This window comes from Sprattus sprattus, assembly GCF_963457725.1.
Source record: "Sprattus sprattus genome assembly, chromosome: 12".
Classification (NCBI taxonomy): Eukaryota; Metazoa; Chordata; class Actinopteri; order Clupeiformes; family Clupeidae; genus Sprattus; species Sprattus sprattus.
In genome coordinates this window covers 11,144,666-11,157,283 of record NC_137910.1, presented here as the reverse complement: position 1 = coordinate 11,157,283, position 12,618 = coordinate 11,144,666, and the positions used below count along the sequence as shown (strand labels likewise).

Here is a 12,618-nt window from a genome sequence, read left to right as displayed (position 1 = left end):
TGTGTTCTCTTTGAAAATTACAAATTACATCTGTTGAACCGATTCTCCACAATTCAGTCCATCCATGCCCGCCTCACTGCCATTCAGACCAGTCTAACATTAGACAATGCAGGCCTTGCAAATAACAAATGGCTTTCTCTTTCCTCTCAACCCTTGAGTAGCCTATACCACTCAAGTGCTACGTGCTAGTCTTACGTTTTGTTCCCACTGCCGAGGGGTAGGACTCCGTCTGGCCCAGTAAAGCTGTCACAAGCGTAGATCTTCTAAGAATGAAAGTTTAATTAAAGAGGATACCACGGCGTTTACCGGTAATGGGGGCGTCATTTTTCTGGAAGATGCAGTAAAAGATCAGTGTAGCCCAACTTGGCTATCCCATTTGGAAATGCGCGGGGCCACAGAGAGAAGACTTTTCCCTGAAATGAGGTGTGTGCGCCATCTAAACGCGTTTTGGGGGAAGGTTCGACAAAATAAGTTAAATAAAAATATTAGTCCATTCAGTCAAATTATTCTCCAATATGGTATAGCCTAGCATCTTCTTCTTAAAATTCTTCAATTGGTTGGTCAATAATTTCTGCAAATTCTAGTTTCTGCCATAGCGAGAGGAAACGTTTGTCTATTAGGCTGGATCTACTATAGGCCTACAAAATGTCAATGCCACATGTATTCACAGAATGCAGAATGCTTTTTTTCTTTGACAAGACATTTCTCTCTTGCACACACACACACATCCACACTCGCGCGCGTTAAAAAAAAAAATTGTAACTGGAATGGATCACTGCACAAATATTTACCAAAAATAAAAGCTGCCAAAATAAAACTCTCAGGTATCTGTAAACACATTCTTTTAAATATGGTTCTGGTCTTTCAAATATAGACATCGGTCGGTTCTTATTTAGACAACATGAGAAACAACAGGCATGTCTTGGGTGTCTGTGAAAGAGACACATAAAACATATATTTAGAGAACCAAACATGAAAACGGCAAAGACAGCATAATGATACACTGAAACATTCCTTCACATGGTGAGGTTGTCGCAATCCATTTAACCAAGCTGTCATGGCCAGCGCTGAAGTATATCTTTGTAGATGGTGCAGTTAGTTAGTAGCCTTGCTGCAAATAAATGCATTATAAACTAAAATATTCTGTTATATTTACATTAAGATTGAATTGATCAATCTTCTGTGCCCATGAAATGATCGCTGGAAAATGTGCAATATTTCCAAATAATTAGATACAATAATTAGAAGACTCTTTTTAGTCAGAAAGACACAACTGAACAGACAACGCAAACTTTAAAAAGCAGGTTTAATAGAATCCTTGCCTTCCTGGTTTTATTAACAGATGACCAAGCTTTTCCTTTTCCACTGCTTCCCCTTGTGGACAAAAATAAAACTACGGATGTTAACAATTTTTCCACAAGGAACGCATTTAAACTCAGAGAATGCAAATCTCAGTTGAAATTGAGACCCCAAAAAGGTAGTTCATATTTATGACATATAAAAGAGGAATAAATACTTAAAAAAACACACACAAAAATTGACTATTTAAAAGTATTCTGTATTAAAAACACCCAAAAAAGTACATATACAATAGAAACACGCACGCACAATATCCTTATGTGTAAGAGTAGTGGTCTCAAAGCTACAGACATCCTTGAGGGAACAAACTATTTGGTCATCACAAAAGGGCACAGAATTCACAGTATTTACATCCAGTGGAAGCCTGGAACACACCTTACAGTGTTTATGTTTCACTGAAGAAAAGCACACACTGATTTTCATTATGTACATTTTTGAATATTTCTCTCGCCCCTCTTACCAAAAGCAAAAATGGAAATAATTAAGAACTGTTAGATTCTTAGCTCAATCTAAGGCATAACAGCCAACAGGGCCACAAAAATATATGGTACAAAAAAGATTTTAAAAAAATGCAAAGGTCAAGAAAACATATACATTTAAGAACCTGAATGCACTACAAAAACTAGCTCTCCGAGTAGGATGACTTTTCAAGTACATCTGTAACAGTTAGGATATATTTCACAGTACGAAGAAAAAGTATGGAAAATACAACGCCTGCCTTTTTCCTCACGAGATGAAACTTCACATTAAAATATGTTTAGATTTTTTTTCTTTTCTTTCATGCACCCCATAGACTATGGTGGTGACTAGTACCAAACACACATAAAGCACCTTCAAAACCTTCTGAGCCACATACAATTTCCTTACCACAGACCTCCGGACACAAAAAACTCCTTTCATTTCAAATATCTCAAGCTTGTGGCTGCCCAACACACCAAGTACCCTTTCACAACTATATCCTGACATGAGATGTGGTCGAATTAAGAAAAAGAACTTAGCTTTAACTTTTTGATGTTTTAAATGGCCAAAGGTCTCAAGTATTTTTTTATGTTATAATCTCCCATGTAATTCCAAATATCCAGTCAACCAAAGTCTGAAGGGACTATTACCATCACAAAACCGTTCCACCATTTTACGCACCACTCACATCCCTCAAAACCCTCAGGACCTCCCCCAGTGCTCTCATCAAATATTGGCTGCATCTTTTCTAAACTTGTCTCGCCACCTAATAAATAATACAGGCCAAATCATTATCACACGTCTCATTTGTGTCAAAGTGGCCACAGATGATCAAGTCAGATGATCAGATGAACAAAAAGTAAATTGCTAAATCCAGCTGAGACGGTAGAGTTCATGTGTATATGCTTGACAAAAAGCTTTAGGGGATATTAAAAGAGCAATAATAAATACTATAAAACCTCTAGAAATTAAAAGCATTTCATAAAATGTAATGAAATAAAAAAATCTGTGTTGGCCCTAGAATATTCTTTATATTACTGAAATTGAGATCTGTTCAATCCATTAGTGATCTCTGCATAACCAGACTCTATAAACAACTCCTCCTCGGATATGACCAGAGAGACGTTATATCTACCAAACAGTGACAGCAAATAACAGAACCATCTTCCATTTGGGGGGAGGTGGACAGCTCAGAAAAAGGTAGCTTGCTCCTAAGAACATTTTCCCCCAAATTAATATTGAAGTTTGGCAATAGTAATTTGCTCTGCTGGTGAAAGGCATGCCCTTGAGAAAGACGTGGAACCCTGGAAAATAACATCACAAATTAGTCATTCCATCAATGGATCAGTTCTTCAATTACTATAATTTAGACAATGTATTCAAGTTAAGTAGTTGGTGGTATTTCCCAACAATAGGATTCAATGAGGGAAAAATGAAGTTAGAACTGTCCATAACACTTTGAAAAGAATCCACAAATCCACTCACATTGGTTAAATGAAATCAAATTAAAGAATATTTATGAGAGTTACTTTAAACTTAATTTTTGTTAATAGCCAGAAACAATACCATTGACTTCCTACATTCCTACATTAAAGACGAGCGTGTGGAAATTATCACTTCAGCTGAAGAGATAAAACCATCATAAATGTGGACTGACTTTTTCTACCAAGTCAATTAAATCCTTCTGCCTATAAATAATACTCAATGATGTCTCAGTGGCATAGGTATAGATCTGGAATAGGTATAAAAAAATGACGGTAACAGGTATTCTACAGGCTGATACTTACCACTTTCTCTTTGCCTTGACTCAGGACTACAGGAGACTCGGTTGAAATGTGTCTATCCCCCTTGTCACTTGCCACCTGACTGCCTAGAACCTTCCTCTGCACAGAAACATCCAAACAGGGCCATCAGTTACATGTACAGTAAGCAAAGACAGGGTCACTCATTGTCACTGACCTTATTTCAAAATTCTACCAGTACCAACAATATGATTCATGGTAGAGTACAATAACATAATGATCCATGGTAGAGCACAATAACATCTTTTCTCAATGTTTTTTTCCAGGAATGGAAAAAATATTTTTTAAATGGCATGATTTATATATTTACATGACCCCTGTAAATAACTGTAAAATGTTACGTGACCTGTATGTGTATGGTTGTGGTGTTCAGACCAACCTTTATAATCCCACTGAAGGTACGAGAGCGACTGTGCTTCTTGACTGATGACCGGGTGGACACAGGAGATCCAGAAGGTTCTTGCTTATTGAACTGCCAGAAACAAATACATATACACAGATAAAAATCACCCATAGATAAGTAATTTACACCAACTCAGCAGGCATTAGAGAGATTTGCTTTAAAAACAAGAAATGGTTTTCTTGTGTTTTCTTGTGTAGCATGTGCACATGGATGTGGCACCTGGCGTATGAGCTTCTTCTTCTTGGCGGATTCGGGCATGTTGCTGACGTGGTTGAAGAGCTCTCGAAGGGCCTCCTGCGTGTGCGGGGCTGCCCCGGTGGAGCTGTCCTCCACACAGGCCCTCTTGCTGGGCACCACCGTGACACTAATGTGGGGGATGCATCCGCCGATGTCCATGTCATCCTGTGGGGGATGTAGCCATGAGCATACAGATTTACCAGTGAGGAACTCCCATGAGCGAGCTTCTCATGATGTGCTTCACAACTCATTAAGCTTTCTAGAGGCTGTCTGATGACAAGGAATGCACACACTGGTTACCTAATATTTTTTTTGAAACGATTTTTCAGAGTGCAAATGGTGTTTTAGACGTACACGTTGATTTTTAGGAACAGGATTAAAGTCAGGCCTTAGACTAATTGTGTATTGAATGTTTCTCCATTGAAAGTCAAATAAGGTCATGGAAAATAATTAGCCTCCGACAATGTGCACTATGTTCGGCAGAGAAAGAACTAAATCAAATTACTGCATAGTCTTATAGATCAAACAAGAACATTAACAGAATCTATAACAACATTTACCTTTGACTTTGATCCTACGAAATGCATTCTAGCAAGTTCTCTGACGTAGGTAGGTGCCTTTCAAGGAACAAAAAAAAAAAAAAAAATAGAAATGAGAGCCCACACAAATGCATGGCTAACAATATACAACAAATATAAATGTTATGCTTTACTGACCACACACACACACACACACACACACACACACACACACACACACACACACACACACACACACACACACACACACCTTCCCCCCGTGAAGATATACTTCCTTGTGCCTTTCAGAGCCAACCAAGCATTAAGGATTCCATTCAAATCCCTCGGAACAATATGCAACAACATAATTGGAGGACTCTTGAGGCCGACAGACAAATCATGAAGAAATATGGATTCTGAATGTCAAGTTCAATTTGTTGAGAACATGAGGTCTCACTCTGCCCGGATGATTGGATGCTAATAAGCTAGGCAGGACATTTTTATGGGTCTCCCAACATTGCATTCTATTCACATGCTAATTCAGGCATAGTCTGTTTGTCCAGAGTAGACATGGAAACAAGACTCCTTACCTTCAAAAATGTAGTATTTGGCATAGCAGACATAGAAATATCAAAACAAAAAGCCTTTCACGCGAACACAATTGTGCTGTGAGGCCAGAGACAGTGTGTGACATTATCGGAGACCTTAATGAGGCCTTTCACATTAACATGTCAATCTAAGGGGATAAAGTCCAAGGTACCAAAACTCACCCAATACACGTTATACCTTTGAAACTTGCATGTTCACACAGCTGCATCCAAGATGGTTCACACATCAAAATTAAGCACACAATTATCCAAGTGACTGATGGATCCTTACCCTGAACAATTTCTGAGAGTGCTTGATGAGAAAAGTGACGCTGTCATTCAGCTTGTTAATATTCTCCTTTAGATCAATTGCGTGCACCTGCAGATAGAATTAGACAAGGAAATTAAATAGGAAATATACGGGCAAACTATGAACAGAGCCACACGATTACAAGAACGTTTTAAAGGTGTAGAAAGTTTAAAGGCAATGAGAACGTGGGTCAAGACACATACTCTTTTTGGCCAAATGATGCATGGAGCAAACATGAGTGCCAGATTGGAAGCTGACATTTTGTTTTTGTCTTGGTGTTTGGCAGTCTGGTAGAGCAGGTCCAGGAGTAGCTTGAGCAAGCTGCGGTTGGCAGGGGGCAGAAGCATGAGGAGGAGCTGGAGGGCCTGGATCTGACGTTCCTTATCGGGAGTGCTGGTCTTGTTGCCCCTCTCGTCCAAGATTGTGAGCTCTGAACGCAAGGCAGAGCGTGTTGATAAGACTAATGCCAATGGCTCAAATGCAATTCATGTTGATAGAGTGAATTATCCCACTAGCCAGCCTTTAGAATCTGTCTGAATGTGCCACGTGGGCCCAAAGAAGGTTAATACTCATGCAAAAAGTCCAGCAGAAAACTGAAACCAGTGCAGTGAAAGCAGCAAAAGTAAAGAACGTTTAGCCTCTGCACTACTGATCCATGCTTGAAACACTTATCCTAGATCACAGTCGATTCTCTTCACAGCCTTAGTAGTACCACCAGCATTCATCAAATTAGGCCTTGAGAAAGAAAGAAAGCGTATTTTCATTCATGGGGGGGACGGGACCTACCGGCTATTTTGAGATGGGCAATGAAGTGACGTTGAGTCAGCAGCTGTTCTGGCAGCTCCCCCAGGAAGACCTTGAGCACGGTGGCCACGTCATTGGGGTGGTAGTCCCCTGTCTCCAGGTCGATGTCCGCCCCGTTGTTGAGCATCTCTCGCAGGGCCTGCTGCCGGATGCTGTTCCCCGGCACTCGGAAGAGACCCTCCACATGCAGGCCTGACGGGGGCAGAGCAAAGTGCTTCAGCATCTATTATTCACCAAGCCATTCATCCTCTGTCCACTTGTTCTCAGCAAATGACATCATTCTGAGCCAAAAATACCGTATGAGCTCATGCTCTTCCCTCTAGCTCCCCTGGGTTGTTCACTTAAGTTAGAGAACATATCCAATAAAAAGAAGAGCCATTTAGGCCAAAAATAAGTCAGCAGAGGATGAATTATTAGCAGCAACTTCATGCATTCAGACATGGGGGGGGGGGGGGGGGGGGGGGGGGGGGGTGGGCTCTGGGAAAATAAAGTATCATACTTACTTTTGCTAAGGTACTCAATGAGTTGGTATATTTGTGCTATTCCCTCTTCTGTTATAGGAGCTCCAAATATGACTCCCTTATCTGAAAAGAAATCAACAAATATTGCTACTGATGACACAATGAGCATTGCAAGAACACAAAGACCTACAAGAGAGCAATTAAATGCCAGTAAAATGCATATCAGTAGTCTTTTCACATTCATTGTGCTTTCCAGTGGCTTTCACCTTGTTTAACATCACCATCTGACTTCATGCCTTCTGATCTTCGGCCTAGAGCTGAGCAACACACTTCAAAGCTACAAACACATTTGAACACCGCAGTTGCACAAGGCACCTTACGAATACATACCTTTGCGTTTGAGGAAATTGAAGGATCGGAGGAAGCCAGTGGAGATAGGTACTTTAGTTTCAACTTCCCCCAAAAGTTGAGCAAACTCTACCCCTGGCAAATCAATGAGTCGTGTAATGTTGCTCAGCACAAGATCGGTGAAAACCCCTGGCTTCTCATGACGAAGTTTCTCTACAAAGAAGTCTGGGTTGAAAATGACAGGCTGGCCTTTGGGGTTCATGTCGTGGTTGTTCACAACGCTGCACAAGGTTTCTCTGAAAGGAAAGGAATTCAATAATTATACTGATATGCTGTATCTCTCCGGGGTTGCATCAACATAATATAGGTCTAAAGCTGTAGCTAAGAGTGCAATGCATCAGCATCGGATAATCCATGGTGTTTAACTAACAAATGTACAGCTAATGTTACATCCTACAACTGACGTTACTTGCAAATACTCGGCTAGCTAGCAAAACAATTGTGTGCGGATTACAGCATATAACTAATGTCGTTGCTTCGTCCCTGTTTTACTTTAAATACGACATAAGGTTCAAGTAGCAAACATATAAAGTGTCACTTGGCAAGCTGAAAACTGACCTATGAAGCTTCTTTGCCAACCAGAACAGGGTAACGTTAGTAAGCTAGCTTACAAGCTAACTTGCATAAAGTTTTAGCTGAAATGTCTTAACATTAAATGTCCAAAATCGAATTCACGGAGAAGTCTAGTACAATCATTTGTAAAAATGAAGATTACTCAATTACAACTTAAATACCGCTTGAGTTAAAACTAACGTTGCGTGATGTGACAAGTAGTCATAAGCCGGATATGTTAGCTGGCAAACCTCACTAACGTTTCTCTCTTTTTCAGTTACTAGCCAGGCTAACGATAGCTGTAAACTTGCTATCGCTAAGATAGCTAGCTAGCGATAACCAGTTTAAGTTGTTTTGGCCTGGTTTAGGCAAAATTCCACCTAGCCTCATGTAAAACTACTGTTAGCTATGGATAGACTCTAGTAACTGATGTTAGTAAATACTATATTTTCAAGGCAATGGCCATAGGTGTTGAAGACGATCTGTGCCAAAGACGTTACCTCCTAATTTGTTTATTTTCGTCGACATCTTTATCAGCCGCCATGTTCAGTTTGAATCTTCCGCTGTTTTACTTTCGAAGGGACCTAGGCTTCCTCCGATTGGTTTGGTAGCCAAATTGGGCGTGGCAGTAAAACCAAACTGGCCATTCCAAGGAAGCTGCACAGCTTTTAAAAAACCCTAGGTGCTATTTTGATAGTGGGACCGTATTTTGACCCGATATACATTTAAAGATGCCTTCATCTTTATGATTGACACATTGTATTTTGTAATGTTTATCGATTCGTTTATTTCTTATATTTCCTATTACTTTTATGTCGGGCAGGAACACTATCTATGCACATTACACTATCTACAGAGTGCCACTAGGGGGAGGCATTGCACTTAAAGAGGCACTAAAATGACCAAGACTCATACGGCATCTTTTCTCTGTTGTGGTTTATTAAAACACGATAAAACACACTTCACATGTTAAATTACATTTGTGTCAGAGTACTGTCTGCCACTAGGGCTCATCAATGATGCACTCATCATGCTACAGCAATTCTCCAAGAAATGATAATGTGACACCATACAGTGTCCCTGGTAATATATATTTTTCCACACCATTGTCAACAAGGGAATGCATGTTGTGGTCATGCAGTAATGTCAGCCATAGATTAATTTAAAACAAATTCCCCTCTACAAATCCTCCTTCCCAAGTGAGCAGTGTGTAAATTAAACATAGAACCCGCATTTGTCTCAGAACATCAAAAGTACACAATTAAACACACATCGGTTTCACTTGAGTCTAACATGTACAGGCTTAGAACCAACAGCTCCTAGGAAGTTCTACATAACAGGGTAATAACAAAACATACCTTGGGTAGATGGTGCATCATTGTAAAAACTGCAAAGTGTTTATCTACTAAACATCACAGAGCAACGACAATGTACAAAATACAGTACAGCTCACTGCAACATAGTAACTTTGTCTTTGTGGTCTAAGGAGCAGATTTCATTCTCACAAGTTATGTTGATTTTACCCTCTGTTCACCTGAAGCACAGACTCAAGATTAATCAAGCTTCAGATTTGTGATCATTACCTTTTCAGAAATAAGTAAGAAAGAAAACAAAGTGCTTGTGAAGATATCTGTGGATTCCTGCAGCCACCGCATGTTATGTCCTAAATTTCCCTGAGGATAAATAAAGTATCTCTCTATCTGTTACTCAGACCTACTGTAGGCTCTGCAGAGCTATGACCTGGGTGTGGCCTGCTTCCTGTGGCCTTGTTCTCGAGGAGTCACTCGCCTCTCGGCCCGACACGCTCCCAGACGTCTGGCTCAATCGGCTGGTCACCAGTGCATGTGCAGTCCGCTGCCACAGCCTTGGACATCTGGGCTTCAGGGACCTCATCGTCATCCAGCAAGCCCTGCGGAAGGTGCTGGAGGAGATGCAGAAGAGCACGGGGTCCAAGGCACTGTTTACATACCACAGTGGCACGGAGAGGTAGGTCTTTAACACGGTGTAGATGTTGAGGAAATGTACGGGCCATACGTTAAGGTAAGCCTGCATGAGTGAGGAGGCAATGTCTGGGAAATTGCAAATAAAAAATGCCGCCACCACTGCACCTGTAATAATAAAAAAAACAAGACAAAAAACAAATTAAGGAACAATCAAAAAAACAAATACAGAATTATTGTTGTTTTGGAATAGACGCATTTTCCCTTACCCATGAGTCGTAGAGCTCTTTTCTCTTGAGACAGCAGCTTCCCATTTTGGTGGCAGGGTACGTTACTCCCTGTGACCATCGTCCTGGTGATGCCCATGGCCTGTCTTTGGTGGCAGTTCCGTCTGAGGTGGCTGATGATGAGGACGTAGAGGACCAGGATGCACACCAGAGGCACCAGGAAGCAGAGGATGGCTTTCAGGAGAACAGCAGTCTTGTAGATTGGATAGGGCTTGGCCTCTGTCATCTCGCACATTGTGGAGGCGTGGAAAAGTTTCTCTGGGGAGCTGGCTGTGTAGTCCATGATGCAGGCGCGGGCGTGGCTGTACACGAACGCAAAGGGCACCGAAGAGATTAAGGAGAACAACCATACAAGGACCAACAGGCATGGCAAGTGGGACTTCTGCAGACTGGAAACTGACCACATGGTGTGGCAGATGGCCATGTAGCGCTCCATAGTGAAGCCCAGGATGATCCAGCTCGTGGTGGCGCAGTAGATCTGCCGGACCATGAAGTAGGCTTTGCACAGCGTCCCCCCCAGCCTCCAGGGGTAGATCTCCCAGTAGTAGCGGTACAGGGTGATGGGGATGGTGAGCAGCTGCACGAGGTCGGAGATGACCAGGTTGAGCAGGTAGAGCTGGATGGCGCTGGCCTTCATCCGCGCGTCGATGAGCAAAGTCAGGATGCTCACGCCGTTGAAGAGGACACCGAAGATGAAAAGGAGACAGTAGAAAATGGTCATGGGGATGGCGATGTGGTAGGGCTCGCTCTTCGTCGCACCGACGAAGACCGGGGGCTCCGAGCCCCGTGTGTAGTTACAGTAGAACTGGATGATGGTCTCCGTGTCATTCATGATTAGATCAATGACGACGCTGTTGCTTGAGTTGGATTTTGCAGTGTATGCAGTGCCCTACCAGGAAACGAGATGCTTGTTGTTTTGTGCATAAAAGCTGTGGGAGAATACTGAAGAAAAAGACACTGGGTTTGAGATATTTTCTATTTGTGGGAGGAGAAAATTCAAAGCCTCACAGAGAAAAAAGTTAGAATTACAGCGTTGGAGAGGATTGAAGATATATATACAGTATACAGTATATATGTGTGTGTGTGTGTGTGTGTGTGTGTGTGTGTGTGTGTGTGAAGATACAACTTTCCTGTATACCCCTCATGTTATCAATCAACAAGCAATTTTTCATGGTGGAATGATATTTTCTCGGGCCAATTCCCTGCAGTGCTAATCCAATGTCAGATGTTACAAATAATAGTTGGCCTGGAAATTAATTTTGAATGTGGCGCCACACTCCTCTCCTCAGGGCATAAGCAGAATATTGCTGGCTCCCGGAGACAGACAAGACACAGGGTGACAGTGATAGTTATTGAAGAGTGGGGTGCTCTTTATACAAGGCTTTAAATGAACAAGCACTGCTATATCCAATGGTTAAAACTAATCTATATCCAATGGTTAAAACTAATCAGTGTACAAGAAATTATAGGTGCATAAAGTCTTTAAAGCAAAAATTATATGAATGTCTCAACATTAAAACACTGTATTTTTAAGACTAGTACCAAGGGGGCTTGATGTTTGCGAGGCAATGTATTACATGATGCCTTTCCAACAGGTATGAGAAGTTTTGAAGAAGGATGGTTCCAATCCACTTAACCTGTCTCAACCCTGATACTTTACACCTAAGATTAACACCTTATTTTCACAGACCAATCACCAAATCCACAGAAACAAAATATGGAATGCAAACAATTAACCAACCATCAGTCTGTAATCAGGACACCCCATATTTACTTGTCAAAATTGCGTCAAAAAAAGGATAATCATGCACAAAAAATTATTTACAAATATTTTAAAAGTGATATTTACTCACGACACGTTTTCCCCCTCAGATTCAGAAGAAAAGGATGTGTCTCCTGGTTTGATTGAGTCCATGAAGTGGAATGAAAGGCTCAGTGCACCTTTTTCCTCCTCCTGCGAACCCTCTCTCACTCGTTCGCTCTCCCCCTCCCTCTGTCCCTCTCTACATCTCTCCCTCTCTCTCAATCTCTCCACTCCATTCCACTCTTTGAAACCTTCACTTTCACCCGTCGCTACAAATTCCCATCTTCATGCATTTACATTTTCATAAATGTGATGTTATTGTCATGGGCTATCTTAGTGGTTAAAACAGTATGCAGTTTGAAATATTTCAATTTTCATTGTTTTGCAACAGAGGCTATAACTACGTATATTGCATGCTTGCCAAGAAGTCTTCAGGGATATATTAGTATTTCCTAGTCCTATATTAGACACATGGATTCCTTTAATGAGTGTTATGTAATGACCACCTCTGGTAGTTGATTCTTCTACTGTGATCTTTCTTTGCCTTTCATAATGTAATGTACTGTCCCAAAAGCCTTTGCTCAACCGCAGAATCTGATCATTCAAGATTTATTTTTTTCATGTCTCAGACACTTTGAAGCTTATTTAATGAGTTCCTTTTCTTTCCTACTGTTAAATCGGTTCAAC

General features: G+C 41.2%; 2 protein-coding genes across 2 annotated transcripts; both read right to left on the bottom strand.

The window, feature by feature from the left end:
- Positions 1-2,984: 2,984 nt before the first annotated feature.
- Positions 2,985-8,444, bottom strand: arhgap19 (Rho GTPase activating protein 19; the record flags this gene model as incomplete). Its single annotated transcript, XM_080849403.1, has 11 exons — positions 2,985-3,122; positions 3,606-3,701; positions 4,000-4,092; positions 4,243-4,425; positions 4,821-4,877; positions 5,658-5,744; positions 5,879-6,105; positions 6,462-6,671; positions 6,983-7,063; positions 7,331-7,584; positions 8,401-8,444. The coding sequence occupies 11 exons, from the start codon at positions 8,442-8,444 to the stop codon at positions 3,051-3,053; spliced, it is 1,404 nt and encodes a 467-aa protein (XP_080705529.1). The 3' UTR covers positions 2,985-3,050.
- Positions 8,445-9,613: 1,169 nt separating this feature from the next.
- On the bottom strand, positions 9,614-10,959 carry LOC308373187 (neurotensin receptor type 1-like; the record flags this gene model as incomplete). The annotated part of the gene is made up of 2 exons (XM_080848602.1): positions 9,614-10,008; positions 10,110-10,959. 2 exons carry the CDS (start codon positions 10,957-10,959, stop codon positions 9,614-9,616), a joined length of 1,245 nt encoding a protein of 414 aa, XP_080704728.1.
- Positions 10,960-12,618: the final 1,659 nt, after the last annotated feature.